The sequence below is a fragment of the Heteronotia binoei genome, chromosome 7 (genome assembly GCF_032191835.1).
Source record: "Heteronotia binoei isolate CCM8104 ecotype False Entrance Well chromosome 7, APGP_CSIRO_Hbin_v1, whole genome shotgun sequence".
Taxonomy (NCBI): Eukaryota; Metazoa; Chordata; class Lepidosauria; order Squamata; family Gekkonidae; genus Heteronotia; species Heteronotia binoei.
This window is the reverse complement of record NC_083229.1, coordinates 87,215,720-87,231,791: the sequence shown is the minus strand read 5'-3', so window position 1 is coordinate 87,231,791 and position 16,072 is coordinate 87,215,720. Positions and strand designations below refer to the sequence as shown.

At 37.3% G+C, this 16,072-nt stretch overlaps 1 protein-coding gene across 5 annotated transcripts in view; it reads right to left on the bottom strand.

Annotated features, from left to right (window-relative positions):
• Positions 1-2,834: 2,834 nt before the first annotated feature.
• The window catches only part of ANKRD12 (ankyrin repeat domain 12), a 104,372-nt gene continuing 91,134 nt past the window's right edge, over positions 2,835-16,072 (bottom strand). For 4 of the 5 annotated variants that reach the window (XM_060244004.1, XM_060244003.1, XM_060244005.1 and 1 more), the window contains 4 exons: positions 15,048-15,191; positions 12,076-12,147; positions 5,407-5,502; positions 2,835-4,257 (listed from right to left, as the gene is read on the bottom strand). In XM_060244004.1, coding sequence (XP_060099987.1) covers positions 4,072-4,257; positions 5,407-5,502; positions 12,076-12,147; positions 15,048-15,191 — 498 coding nt within the window. In that variant the 3' untranslated portion in view covers positions 2,835-4,071. The remainder of the gene's footprint in view (positions 4,258-5,406; positions 5,503-12,075; positions 12,148-15,047; positions 15,192-16,072) is intronic. The other variant, XM_060244006.1, reaches the window with a different exon arrangement.

Genomic DNA, 16,072 nt, shown 5'->3' with positions numbered 1-16,072 from the left:
CACTTTCCTGTTACTCCCTCTGTCCGTCCTCACCACTGTTGGAGCTGCTAACCAGAGGCTGTTGCTAGGCAACTAATGTTGCCCTCAGCTGAATATAATGCCATAGAGTCCACCCTCCAAAGCAGTTTTCTCCAGGATGGGGAAGAGAGATGTTGTCTGGAGTTCAGTTGTGATCCTAGAAGATCATCAGGCTCTACCTGGAGGTTGGCTACCCTAGGCCTGGCAGCACCTTCTGGATGACTTGATGCCACCTGGCTGGCATGACTTAACTAGACCTGGCTGCTTGTGCCTGTTCAGCAGCAGCCCCCCTATGACAGCCAGTGTGACTTTGTTGTTCAGTCACACAGTCAATTCTGACTCTTTGCGACCCCATGGGCCCAGTCACACTTGAGGAGTGGAACCTGGAGAGGGCGAATTTGAGGACGGGTGGGGACCTCAGATACAATGCCATAGACTCCAGTCTCCAAATTAGCCATTTCCTCCTGGGGAACCATTGTTGCCAATCTCCAGGTGAGGGCTGGAGATCACTCAGATCTCTCCAGATAGCAGAGATCAGATCCCTTTGAGGTGTGTGGGAGAGTGAATGCCTTCACTTGGGTGGGTGGGAAAGCAGCAAGAGGGGCACTCACCAAGAGCCTTTCTAGAACCTGTTGTATTTTTCTTCACAATGGGCCTTACTCCTAGTATATTTATAACAGTAGCTGTGTGTTTGGTAGGGTAACACACAGGGCAGTCATGTGGCTCTTTTAATTTCTGATGCCAAATGTGGCTCACTGCAAGGCACAGACAACACTGCCAGTCTAGGTTATGGTGTTTAAAATGAGCTATCTTGATGGTATGTCATACTTAATAGCAGTGCATCAGGGCCCTAAACAAAACTTTGAATATGCACTCATCAATGTTCCCTCTAAGCTGCAGTCTTAGCAAAAATTCTACTTTGTGAGCTATTGGCATTAGAATTGTGAGCTACTGGCATTGAAGTTGTGAGCTACTGCAAAAATTGTGCTCTGGGGTCATTCTTCTTGAGCTAAGACAAAAATCTGTGAGCTGGAGGATAAAAATCTGAGCTAGCTCACACTAACTCAGTTTAGAGGGAACACTGGTACCCATACAGTCCAGCACAATGAATATTCCACTGTGTTCAAGGGGTTTTCAATATGCATGGGGTTGAAGCCTTTGCTGTATGGCAAAATTTTGGTTGTGCTATTAAGATTTATTTATTTATTTGTAATTTATATCCCACCCTTCCCACCAGGTGGGAAAAGTAAGATGAAAATAATTCTGCCCTGTCAGATGAGATGCAGATTTTATACCCATTGGCTGAAGTGGTTGTCCATTATAGTATCAACCTTGGGGAAACAGGTAGGTCACGGGTTCTTAGTTGTCCTTCTAGGGGAGCCTTATATCACCAGAAGAAAAGCTTTTAACTTGGAAGTTCCAATGTTTTCTTCTGGTGATATAGGGCTTTGTGTCTGTAGCTGCAGTGTCAAAATAGAGACCTAAACTGTACAGATACAAAACTTATAAGGAACCTCCACAAGTCAATCAGCCATTATATGTCTGTTGAATTTCTTGAACAGCAATGGATTTGTGTTGAAATCTGAATAGCAGGAGTCTTCATACAGGTGAAAATAATCATGGGCGTGGGAGAGAAGTGCAGGTTAGCTCCACCATGGCTTCAGTTTTCTGGCTTAATATGTGAACTTCAGCCCTCATCCATCTTGGACTGAATGATTCACACCAAAACACAAGGTCAGTTTGGTAATGTCTTATTTCTTCTGTCAACTCCATTATATTCCATCAAGAGGAGACAGAACAGTAGAAGGTTCTGAACTTCTGTCCTGTTTCTTCTCCATCATGAATTCGGCTTAATAGATTTTCCCCACACAAAGTAGTTCTACATAAGGAAACAGCATGCAAAACCCATCATAGCAAGTACCATGTGAGGATTACACGTGCATTAATTTATACATGCATTGGGAAGCCACAGCCAAGCTATCTATATACATGCAGCAAAAATACAGACAATGACCACGTAAAGGGTTTTGTACTTTTCCCAACATACCAGAAAGATCAGGTAAAATGTATGCTGCAGATACGAGAGTGTAAATAAATCCAAGAGGATGCCTTTGTGGTTAAACACCAGAATTACAGAGGCCAGATTTTTACTTGGTTTTAAATTTCCACAATCCTAATCCTATGGCATTTACTGGATGCTCCATACTATTGTCTGCACTGACTTAGTTTGCCTTGAGTCTCAATGAGGAAGACTGACTATCAACAGCAAATAATATAAATGACAGGAAAAAAGGATGCCTTCCAGAAAAGGGGAAAATAGAAAAGGAGAACAAAATCTGACAAATCAAGTGTAAACTGATATGCTAAAAGCATAGCAACCAACCTTTCTTTAGCGACTTCAGGAACACATAACAATCTGGGGAAATTATGGTTTGGGCTAAAAGTTGAGTTCTTACATGGTATCTACTAACTAGGACTCACATGAAGGGCAATGCATTAGCAGCCTCTTCATGGGAGTCTAAAATATATCCTACTTAGTATCTTGCTCATCTTCATAGGAAATCAGAATGGGCATAGTAATTTTGTCATAATAATCCTGAGAGGTAGATTAAGTAGAGTGATAATGCTTGACCCAGGGTGATTTTCATGACCCTTTGGGGTGCAGAGGGGATCTGATCTGAAATTTAATCTAAGTTTAATATCCATAGTTCTTCTGTTCACATATTCCAAAATAATAGCAAGCATTTTGTTAGTATAATACAAGCACATTAGTAGTTGTTCAAAAGTTGTAAGAAAATTACTCAATATACCAGTACTATCTTATAATGGAACTTTCAAATATTTATTTGTCAAATTGTATAAAACTTCAAGGATGAAAATTTCACCATCACAAGGATTCAACCATTTGTTAGCATGACCAATAGAATTTATTACACATCATATTTACAACTATTTACATATGCTTTAATAGGTAAATATTAAAATAGACAATGTACAATTTAACAATTTTTCATTGAGAGGCATTTGGAAGGGGTGAGATGGGGTAGAATAGGCTCATTTTGAGATCAGCATGTAAGAGCAAGGTTATAATCCTTAAGTTTTTAAACAAAAATACTCTCAGCATATTAAGTCACAGGCATGGCATTACAGTAGCGGAGCAATAAATGTTTCTGGGAAGTCAAGGTGAAATCCATTAAGCACTGCTGCAAAGTACACTGCAAATTTCTCAGAAAGAATGGAGTTTGTACAGAAGTAGTGCTTGGTGGATTGGCAACCACATGTTGCTATCGTTTAGGTACCACACACTAAGGAAAGCTTGAACTGAACGAGCATGCAATACCGCCCAGTTTCAAACCTTTACAGTGATGGTGATGAAACAAGCAGCTAAATCAAACACATGCCTTTTAAAAGAAAGTCGCCTACACACTACACAGAAGGAACAACAAATTTGGTCCAATAAAACATTAGACAGGACAGTTTTACAATTAAAATATTTATCTTTATACAGGATTGAACATTAAATACAGTAATATTTACATTTGTGCAATATGTATAAAATAAGTTATTTAAAAAATGAAAACATTACATCTTTTTCCAAAAAGAAAACTGTACAGTTAACTTATAAATTATATAAGATGAACAGACTCACTTCCCACATCCCCACAAATTTGTAATGTCTTCCACAGGTTGATATTTTCTTTGCAGGAGTTTAAGCTTAATAATAAAAATCATTACAGTGGACTTTAAATAGCAAGTATTTTTCAGTAGCTCTCTTGTAACAGCTTCCAGCGCTGTTAGATCTTCAATGAAAAGATTGTTATATATAAATAGATCTGCTGGGAAGGAAGATGTCTTTTGGGCTTTAGAATTTAAAGTAAGCACCATTTATTACTAAATGGTATGCATTTACAATATTGAATGTGATTTTGTGAAACATTTCTGAGGAATAGATGGAATATTGGAAAAGCCTATTCCATATTATTCCTATATTTTAAATAAGTAATTACATTTATGCTGCACAATTTTAGGCAGAAAGTCAAGAGAGGGTAGCTGTCATATAGGTGTCAATTCAAAGTCATCATTAACATCTACAAGAGGAATATAGAACTCCTGAATTTCATAAATGCTGATGGATTTGTAAGTTGCAGGATCAAGTTCTTGTAGTTTAAGCTGCCATTCCAATCTCTGTACAGCATTTAAAGCTGCTGCTTCATGTTGCTGCCTCATCAACAGACAGGTCTATTTCAAAATAAAGAGATGAGCGTTGAGTTATTCCCAGCCAATTTCAATGTGAACACATACTTCATCCTCTTGAGCAGGGCTGTCCAACCTGACAGGCCATGAGCTAAACAGACCCATAAGATCATTTTATCTGGCTTAACTATTCTAAGATGCCCTAACATTTAAAAGAAGCTAAATAATTTATACATTATTATATTCTCAGTAACCACTTAGAATGATTAACATTTGTTTTCACAATATAGTAATTTCTACATTGTTTTTTCATGTCTTTAAAAATTCTAGATTCAATCAGATTTTTCCTGAACTCAAACCGTGCATTAATGAATGAGCTTTTGTAGTTATGTACAACAGATGCTCTTCTTTTACCCAGATTTACAAGGCTGAACATCTCTGTGTTATAAAAGTCTTATTAGTTACTTACACATATAATTTACTCTATTTAGACCTCAGATATTTAGCATCCTTGACAATGACAGAATCAAAGAATTCATAAAGCACATATAAGATCTTAAGTGCCTGTATCAGGGTTTATCTGTATTTTCCCTTGCTACTTGCAACTCCCAACACTATACTGGAGCCCACTGAGAGTAGCTTAAAAGCAATTATCATGGTAGGTGCCACAGAGGGGTGTTTCAGAAAAAGGCACTGTGTGGAAACTATACTGTGGTCCTTTCACTAAGAGGCTGTATCAACATACTCCATACATGCTTGAGTGTAAATACATGTAAAGTTATGTAAGCTTAGATCCCACTGAAGTAAATGGTATCACAGCTGTATGAATTTAGATTGTATTCTTGATTGTTATGCTGAGAACAGCTGATCCTGAACTCTCAAAATCTTCTGGTGGGCACAAAGCACACTAGTGATCCTGAGTTCCAAAAAGAATACTGAGGGGCAATTCCACTGATAAATGGGCATGTGCTCACAGAGCTGATCCTGATAATGCATGAAATTGGAAAACTCAATCCTGTGCAGGAACTCCACAAATGCACTAGAGTTCTGCAGTATTTTTTAAAAGCTTTTACACTTTTGCATTCATTTACATTTGAATCTTCTATAGTCTATTGACTGTGGAGAAGAGACTGAGAGTTTATTGTAGTTGTCTACTGAAGTAACTTTGGGAAAAGATACAATAAACACACTTGCCTTTAATTTGTCAAATTTATCATCCACATCCTGTAGCCATGACATAAACTGTCTTGCATTAAATCGATCTCTAACAGATGTTTTCCCATCATCAGTCTGTAAAAAAGCCCAAACACATTAGAAATTATAAATATAAATCAAATGGCAATAATACGCCATCTGCCTGTCACAAAACTTTCCTTTCATCTCTAAACAATTCAGACTTAAGAAAAATAAAATGGACCTTTATAATGTTGTCCAGGTTCCTCTAAATTATCGATATTGTTTACTTTGACTGGATTACTTTATAAACTCTTTATAAATTAACCCAATCAGATTAAATCACTGTATTTGTACATATTACAATCCACAAATGATATCAAATAACAGTCATAAATTTTCCATTTGTTGCTACCTTCATTCTCTTTAGAATATTAATACTACACATATTATGTTTGAAATACTAGTTTAAATATATTTGGAGAACATTTGCAAATTAAATTTTAAAAGTGAAAACCTATCAGGCATAAGAACATATAAACAGCAATGCTGGATCACAACAGATAAACCTAGTCAAGCATTCTATTTCCAATAACAGCCATCCAAATGTTTCCAGAAAATTCACTGGCAAGATCTGAAGGCACTAACTACTCTCCCTTACTGTTCCACCCCTCTTCCTTCTCCTCAGCAAGGAATACTGTCTCTGAACTAAGAGGTTAATTAGGTATCTTAGCTAATAGCAGTTGTTAAACCTAAAGCAACATTAAAACCAACTAAGCTAACTGACCATCACTACATCTTGTGGCAGTGAATTCTATAAAAACTGTTTTCTGAAGTAGTGGTGAATAGGGTTGTGTGGGTCAACAAAGCTGAGAGCAACATCATAAGAAGTTTTGACTCTGTCAAGAGGCTAAACTAGCAGAGTCACTCTAGGTGGGATGGTCACAGCTGAGACGTCAGACTAAGATGCATCTATTCTTTTCAGGAATCAATGGCCACATCAGCAGAAGAGAATGGACAGTTCCAATGGTGTTGCAAGTGAAGGAATCCTTGAATGGTAGCTAGTGGGCAGCAGCAGTAGTGGAAGGTGACACATATGGAAGAGCTATCACAGACAATGGCCGCGACACTTCAGCTAACCCTAGTTAGTACTAAGCAGAAGGCAATCGTAAACCATTTCTGATCATCTCATACCTTGAAAATCCTATGATGAGACAATCCAAAATGAAAAAAATATATAGTGCTGGAAAACAAGGCCCCCCAGGTTGGATAGCACTCAATCAGCTGCGAGGGAAGAGCAGAGGTCAAGTACAAGTAACGCTATTCTTAAAGATGAAGCTTGATTAAAGCTGACAGGTCATTCAGTTATTGATGAGAATGGATGCAAAAGTAAAGTCCAAAGCTGTTTGACACATATAATAAGAGCATGATACATGAGAAGTATGAATTGAGGTAAGTTTAGCATTGTAAAAAAGAGAAATGGAACCACTGGCAGTGAGTGAACTAAATTGACTGGATCAGAACCCTTTTATGTCCAAAAATTACAAAGTGTATTATTTGGGAATGACAATCACAGAAGAAATGGAATTGCTCTGTAGTGAGGCAAGATGAAGCACAAGCAATCAGGTTATAATGCAAAATCTGATTAAAAAATAGCAATCATACTTCACAGAAAGTCTACCAATTTAACTATTATTCAAGTTTATGCCCCAACAAAAGATGCAGAAAGGAAACAAACAGATCACAAACCTAAGCAAAATGTGCTGATAATCATAGGTGGCTGAAATGCAAAATTGGGAAACGAAGTAGGATTGAATATTGCCAGAAAATTCAGGCTAGGGGCACAAAATGAAGGAGAACGACCCATAGAATTCTGTGAAGACATTGTGAACATGTTTCAGGCAACAGAATGAATGATTGTATAGTCAATACAGAGATCAAATAGTTTGCATAATCAGAAGCAGAAAATGGAAAACCTCTATTCTCTCTGCTAAAACAAGACCAGGAGCTGGTACTGACCATAAATTGTTAATACTGAGAACTAGAATAAAGCTGAAGAAAAACTCCAAAACATTTATAGTTCCAAAATACAATCTAAACAACTTTCCTGAAGAGTTTATAGAACAAATTTTGCATTACTGAGTTTGTGAACATGAACCAGAAGAACTATAGCTTGAAACCAGAGAAGAATATTCAAGGAAGAATATGTATAGCCTATTCCTGCAGTCAAAAGAAATGAAAAGCCTTGACAGATGACTGATGAAATTCTTAAAACTGCTAGTCTGATGAGGAACAAGAGTAACAGGTGACAGAAATAGAACAAGAAGTCTAAATGTAGCATTCCAGCTACTGCCCCACAGAAAGAGAACTATTATAATAACCAGTGTAAACAAATAGAAGAGAACATTTTAAAAAAGGAAAATGATGAGGAGACTGATTCCACAAGATCCAAGAAATCAAGGGGAAACTTAAAGCATGGTTAGGCATACTGAAAGATCAACATAGAAATACATTAACTGAACATGATATAATGAAAAAACCTGGAGTAAATACTGAGGGTCTATTCAGAAAAGATGGAAAGATAACAGACTCCTTCCAAGAAGAAACCTTTTGAAGAAGAACCAATTGAGGGAAATAAATCACCAGGAGGAGATGATATGTCAATGCTATTTTAAGCCATAGAAATGGAGTCTGTCAAAATCTTAACAAGAATATGCCAACAAATACAGAAAAAAAACCATTGGCCTACAGACTGGAAATGCTCAGTATACATTCCAATTTTTAAAAAAAGGATATGTCAAAGACTGCAGCAACTATTGGACCATCACATTCATTTCTCATGCGAGTAAAGCGATGTTCAAAATTTTATAACAAAAGAGAAACACCAGACATTCAAGCTGGATTCAGGAAAGGAAGAAGAACTAGATATCACACTGCAAATTCACACTGATTACTGGAGCATACAAGATAATTTCAGAAGAAAATTGGCTTGTGTTTATAAATTACAGCAAAGTCTTAAACTGTGTGGATCATGTAAAACTATGATTAGTTTAAAGAGAAATGTAAAATCTGATTATTTTGATACCTGTACTCTGAACAACAGGCTACCGTTAAGACAGAATATAGAGAAACCAAATGGTTTCCCATGGTCAAAAATGTCAGACAAGGATGTATTTCATCTCCCTATCTCTTCAATCTATAAGCAGAACATATAAGGAAAACTGGATTAGATTTGGATGAAGGTGGATTGAAAACTGGTAGAAGGAACATTACCATTTGAGATATGCAGATGACAACACATCGTTGACAGAAAACAGTAAAGACTTGAAATGACTATTGATGAAGTTTAAAGCAGAAAGTGCCAAAGCAGGATTACAGCAGAACACCAAGAGGACAAAAGTAATGACTATGCAGAATTACATAGCTTTTAAGGTAAACAATGAAGAAATGGAAATTGTTAAATATTTTGTTCCTTGGCTCAGTCATCATCCAAAAGGGAAACTGCAACCAAGAAATCAGGTTGATTGAGTCTGGAAAGAGCAACCATGAAGGAGCTAGAAAAGATCCTTAAGTGTAAGAATGCATCACTAACAAAATAATTCATACTATAATATTCCCCATTCCTATGTATAGGTATGAAAGTTGGACAATGAATAAAACTGACACTAAGAAAGTTGATTCCTTTGAAATGTGGTGTTTGAGGAGAGTTTTACAGATACCATGGACCACCAAAAAGACAAATAAATTTGATCAAATCAAACCTGAACTCTGCCTTGAAGCTAAAAAGACCATACTGACGCTATCATGATCACATTATGAGAAGACAAGACTCGCTGGAAAAGACAATGATGTTACAAAAAGCTGAAGGCAGCAGGAAGACCCAACATGAGATGGATTGACTTAATTGAGGAAGCCACAGTCCTCAATTTGCAACACCTGAGCAAGGATGTTAGTGATAGGATGTTTGAGGTCATAAATTGAGGTCATAAGTAGCTAACGGCACTTAACACACACAAATCTTACACCATTCAATTTCAACAAGTGATCCTGGATTCTAATAGTACAGGAAAGTGGGAAGTTATCTATCCATTTTTTCTGCACCATATGCAATACTATTAATCTTGACAAGCTCCTGCCCATGGGGCCCCAAACATTTTAAGCCTGTCCTCATAAAGTGTGTTCAGTCATAGTGTGGTCATTTTGGTTCCCCTCTTGACTACTTAAATTACATCCTTTCTGAGATGGGAAACGGGGGAACCAGAGCTGAACAGAATATTCCAAATGTGGCCACATCATAGATTTTTGTGAAGGCATTTCAATACCAGAGTTTTATTTTTGACTGCTTTTGTAACAATCTCAGCATGAAATGTGGCACCCTGCCACATAACTGCTCAATGAGTTGGCATTTCAGTGAGCTATTCAGCACAAACACAGCACTTTCCTCCCCTTGGATAATTACAGCAGTTCACACCATGTCAGTTTATATGTGAAGTTAGAAATTTTTGGCCTGATATGCATCACTTAACACTGAACCTCATTTGTTATTTTATTTATTTATTATATTTCTATCCTGCCCTCCCCTGCAAGCAGGCTTTTGTCTTGCATTCATCTACATTAAAGAGATACTTCTGGAGCTCTGCACAGCCTGTTTGGATTTTCAGCATTGGATTTTCAGTACAGGTCCTCAAAAGAATCCCACTACATATTTTCCTCCATCACAAGAATTGATGTTTCCTTGTATCTTCTGCTTTCTATTCTTTAATCAAAGTTAAAATCCATAAAAGGACAATCCCTGTTATACTTGCAAAGGGTAGCCTTGTTAGTCCAGAGGAAGACTAAAGACTAACAACATTTATTTCTGTATGAGCTTTCATGAGTTACAGCTGACCTTCAGATATGTGAAGGGGAAATTATACTGGAAATTCTTATGGGGCAGGGATAGGATAGCCAGGTCCCCTTGCTGGTCCAGTGGGGGATTTTTAGGGGTGTTTCAGAGGTGGACAGGGGAATTGTGTAGAAGACACTTTGGTTTTGGGGCAAACTATCGTTAAATTGGGCTTAAACCACAGAGTTTGCCCAAAAACTAGAGCGTCCCCCACATGGCATCCCTGTTTAGGGGAGGGGTTTTCCCTGCTGGCCAGCTAATCTGCAGCGGGAAGAAGCTGAGAAAACCAGGGGATCCCCCACTGGAATTTGGCGACCCTAGGCAGCGAACAGCTAAGGTAGAGAGGCTTAGTATGAATTCCACCAAGTGTGAACTCTCGATGTAAAGGGAAAAGAGAGGGGTTGAATTAGAAAAGTTAGGTGTCAATCTAGAAATAGCAATTACATATACTGAATGGTAAGAGAGAACAGAAGTTCAAATAAATAACTAGACTATTACTTTGTGCCAATGTCAGTTAATCTGCACTTGAACTATTTATCATCTTTCATCACTTCTTCTGTTCTAACCTTTGACCTCTCTCACCATTCATTACATGTACCTGCTAATTCTGTTGATTTATGATACATAATGCTTCTACCTTAACTTTTTGCTTTGCTCCTTTACTATGATAATTCATGCTTGAAAAATTAATGGTGGAATTCATAACAAGCTTCTCTACCTCTGGTCCCCACATAAGAATTAGTTACATTGTGATTGTTCCTTTGAATATCTGAATATTTTACCTCTTACCCTATCATTACTAAGTTTACTTTGGAACCTGGGTCATGAGACTCTCATAAAAGCTTTATGGAAGCCCTATGAGCCCACTGGCCCATTTCAATTCAAGTGTTGGTGTATGTTCTCAAGAATTGCCAAAGGTTTGTGAGGCAGGACTTTAAAAAACTAGAATCCATGCTGAATATTCCTCAACAAGACAGTCTTCTAGATGCTTACAATTCTTCCTGAACCCTTTTTAAAATCTGTGTTATGTTGGCTACCTCCCAGTTCTCAAGAAATAAGACCTATTTCAATTAAAATTGTAGTTTTTTGTTCGAAGATCAACAATTCTACATGTTCCATTCCTTTTCTTTTATCCAGTGAAAGCGCTATGATATATCAATCTTAAGCAGTGAATCACTTATAACCCAACAGACAAAAGAAATAATTTTTTTTGCAGCTGCTAGAGTTCTTTTTGAATCACTGTCAGTGAGTAAATATGTGACTAGGTCATAAGAATATATACCAGTCTGAACTGGCAAACATGATGAAATGTAACATTGCCTGAGACTAGTATACAAATAACACTTCAAAAGAGTATGCACAATTGTGTTGATCTTACCTAAGGAACAGGGACATATTCATTGTGAATAATGTAAAACATATGAACCTTCCCTTGCAACTGCTGAGGAGAGGGTGTTTAGTCCGGCCAGAATGAATGCTCTTAAAAGGCTTTGGGAAGTCAACCAATAGGTATAGAATGGAACAGATTTGGGGGGGACATACCAAAACACTGGGATGGTGTGGCTTGCTCTAAAAGCAGAGCTTCAATGATCAATTAATCTTACATGATTTTTCACCAAAGCAAAGGCTGCATGAAAGCCCAGGTCCTGGATAATGTCCAGGTTAACACTGAGAGCCAGGAGTTTCTCAAGGACAGTCTTAAACAATATTGACCTATAAGGGTCCTCTTTCAGGAGCACCAGATAGCCCTTACTGCTCAAATATGACTTAATGAACAATCTAAATGCTTGTAACCAAGCCCTTGCCTCAAGGGAAGGTTGGCCCAGTTCTGAACGGAGAGCCACGCCAGCTACGCAACGAGGAATATTTAATAATTTCTGCAAAAAGAATAGAAGAAGATGGTCAATATTTTCATTAACTGAAACAATCCTTATGGCTACTCCATACAGAATAATTGGGACAACTACATCTACATTGTAACACCTTAAGAACTCTGATTTATGGCATCCAGACCTGGCAACTTTTCAATCAGACCTAGATCATTTATTTAATATATATACTCTACTCTTACTGCATTCAGGGCACTTTACAACCAATTATACACTAATTAAAAACACAGTTATAATAGCAAAAAAGATAAACACATTATAATTAATTACAAAAATTCTGTGAAACTAGAGAGTGTAGCATGCCCTACAAAAAATTAATGAGGTAGGACCTTTGTTGTACCTTGTGCCATTCTGCAAAGAGGTGGCCAGAAAAGAGAAGCCACAAGCATTAATTATAGCTACACAATTAAGCTGAATAAAGGGCACTAGGGTTGTTGAGAGGATCTAAACTGGCACATGAGGTTGTATGAGAGAGACATTAATGAGAGACCTGTTAGTCCAAAGTCACAAAAGGATTTATAAGGAAAAATAAGGACTGTGAACTGAACCTTACAGCATACTGGAAACCAATGTAATAGTCTGAAGATCAGCTGAATATGTATACATTCCCCAACCCCAGCAAACAGGCAGGCAGCTGTATCTTGCATCAATTGGAGCTGTAAAATTGTCCCATGGTGCAGCTCCACAGAGCAAATTGCACTAAACTAACTTAAATGTTACAGTGGAATGAATCTATATGGTGAAATCAACTGAGTAAGAGAACACAGCCTACGAGCCATATGCAGATGGAAAGTATTCATAGTAACAGTACTATCTTCTCCATTAATGAAATAGGATCTAAACATACCCCTGAGATCGTAACATAAGTGGAGAGGAGTAACCATCAATAAACAGAGAGGTCAGTTACCTCTAGAGTACTGTTAACCAGTATCACATTTCTGCCTAGATTTTAATTTCAGTTTTCCTAATCTGCAATTACCACATTCAAGCACAGATTTGGGTAAAAGATGATTGCTTCTGGTTGCTAAGCCAATGCTAGGTAGCTTCAGTGCTATCTGCCAACTTCAAAGTTTTCAAATAATTTTAGTGACCACACCTAGACGTTACCTAGCACTGGAAATAATACAAAGTCCTGGAGGAGCCCCACAAAGTATGTCTCAGTAGAAACTTGCATCTAATTAGACAAAACCCATCAAAACCCATCAGACCATTTCCTAAATGCTTATCAAATGCTCTAATTGGTATAACTAGATGAATGGTCAAAATAGATTGAACATTCCATCACACAGAAGGCAAGTAAAAAGAAATCTATCAAGGAGGGAAGAATTTCTTATGCCCATTTCTAGATGCATAGTTCAAGCATAATTAAAGCCATCTCTTTTTGATAACCAGATGTGTGGACAGACTGAAAGGGATTAAGGAAAGACAGATAATTCCCAAATACCTGAGGTTCCTCTATCACTGTATGCTTGATCATCATTTTTAGCAAAGGGAAGTTAAATATAGAATATTTGATCAAGCCTCCTAACCCAAGGATTTTTTATAAAGCCTTCACTACTACTTCTTTTGAAACCAGGAAAAATTTTCCTTCAAGCAATGGAATCTTAATAACCCTGCTGAACAGATGCCTCAAATATGTAATGTATTTAAGTAAATGTAATCAACAAAGATTTTATTTGCAAGTGGTAACCATCATAATACCAAGCAACCCACCCTCCAGTCAGAGTGACTAATCCAGAATAATCCATGCTACTGCAACAAACAAGTCTAACTTCTCAAATCCCCCAAAGCATTCTAGAATTTCATGAGATCCTTAAGTGTCAAAGGGTGCATCATCATAATCTTTTAAGGGAGAAAGATACATTATACTAAATCATGAGTAGATTGGGGTCTGACCATGACAACAGCATCACTTGAGTTCTACTAGTTAGACAACCAGTTTTCTGTTTGGTACAAAAAGGTAAATGAGTACCTGGCCCTTTATATATGTAAAGCCCAATACAATGGGGGGGGGGGGTTATTGTATGGTTGCCATGGAAGCCACAAAGTCCTGAACATGATCCAAGATCACCTCTGTCAGTTGAGTAAGTGAGCTGGTTTGTGTGAAAATTTTTCAGGCAGGTGGTTGTTAAAATGTGCTCTTCTGTGATTTTTTTTTTGGGGGGGGGAGTAAATTTTCTTGGCTTTGTGGAAGTATATTGTAAACTGTTTTGAGCTGGGATAAAAAATCTGGTGGAAAGTGCTGTTGTTGCAGCTGATGTATGGCAACCTGATAGTGTTTTCAAAGCAAGAGACAAACACAGATGGTTTGTTATTGCCTGCCTCTTGAACTGTCTAGGTTGTCTTTCATCCAAGTACTAACCACGGCCAACCCTGCTTAGCTTCTGAGATACCCAGGTCAGGGCAGGATTAAGAATACATAATAAACACAAACCATAAGAAATTGCAAGAAGCAGTGGATTTGTGCACATGTTTCCCACATCCCTATTCACTTTTCCCCTCAGTTTGTTACAAGTTACTCATGTTTTAGAAGAGGAAACACAGACATTCTATCTCCCTGTTATACATGCATGTGCACACAAACACACACACAAGTGCAGCGAAGGACACTCAGGGATCTACTTGAAAAAATCTTCTATGAATAGGTTCTGCACTAGTGGTGAAATTTATTAGGATTTTTGTTTTTGCTTTCCATTTTTTTTAAAGAGAAAGAACAGAAATTTTAAACACAAAGGTGGTAATTTCAAATAAATTGGCACATCTGATATTTATCCAAAGCTGTCACAGAATTAATTGAAGAACAGTGACTAACAGAGCAACTGTAAAATTGTTTACTCAGAATCTTACTCAGGGCTACTTAATGGGGCTCACTCCCAGCCCTTTCTTACTTGGGTGTCCATGGGCACATTGTACACTTCAGCATCCAACAGTACCGTGCATGCACTGAATGGCAAAGTCTGATTAGCTAGAGTTCTTGCAGCTCGATAATGGACACGCAGAACTTCTTGCTCGTTGGAAACAATAAGCTTTTCCTAGGTAAACCAAACAAACAAACAAGTAGACTTAAATATTATCTAATACAGCCATTTGTTATCCAGTCTTGCCCACCTGAAGAATGTTTACTGATTTTGGAGAAGCAATCTATGAATTGGTAATAAAGCATGGCAGAACTCGGTGAGTTTTATGCAGGAAATTCTGTGAGATTTTGCTTCAGGAAATAAAATTTTCCAATATTCTTTAGGACAGTGACTAAATTTCTTAAATTAAAAAGTATATTTAGTATTTTTAAGTAATGAATGTTTCAAATATTTTATTTCAACCTCAAATGTTAATTAGTAGGAGAGACACAATTTTGCAAATCCTCTTTTTATAAAAGGTCTCAAAAATTTTTGCTACATTCCTGTAATTTTCATTGCATGTAAAATCAGATATAAAGAAATAAAAAATTGTGTTTGCAAGTATCAGGAAGTTTGATGTAAATGCTCTGCTAATACAAATCACATAGAATTAAAATGGGCTTTTCACGGCTGAATCCCTTGAGGATTAAAATTGTCAGACGTCATTGTAATATCAACCATTTGAGTTATGGCTAAATTTGTAGACCAATTGAGCCTTAATACACACCACCCAGAGCTGGATGATTCACAAATAATAATAATAATAATCATCATCATCGATGATGATATCTGCAGAATGTAACCAGGAGAATCCCAAAGTAAGTACGCCTTATATTGAGAGATGCAATTTCCACTCAGCTTCTTTACTGCCAGCCATCCCATCATGTCACTGACACAGTGAAAAGCAGATAAGGCACAAGACAGAACTATTTAAACAACAAAAAGCACAAAAATTCAGAATCCATCAGTATCTTTTTCCTAGTGACAATAGTTGATTCAGAAAAGAGGCAAAATGA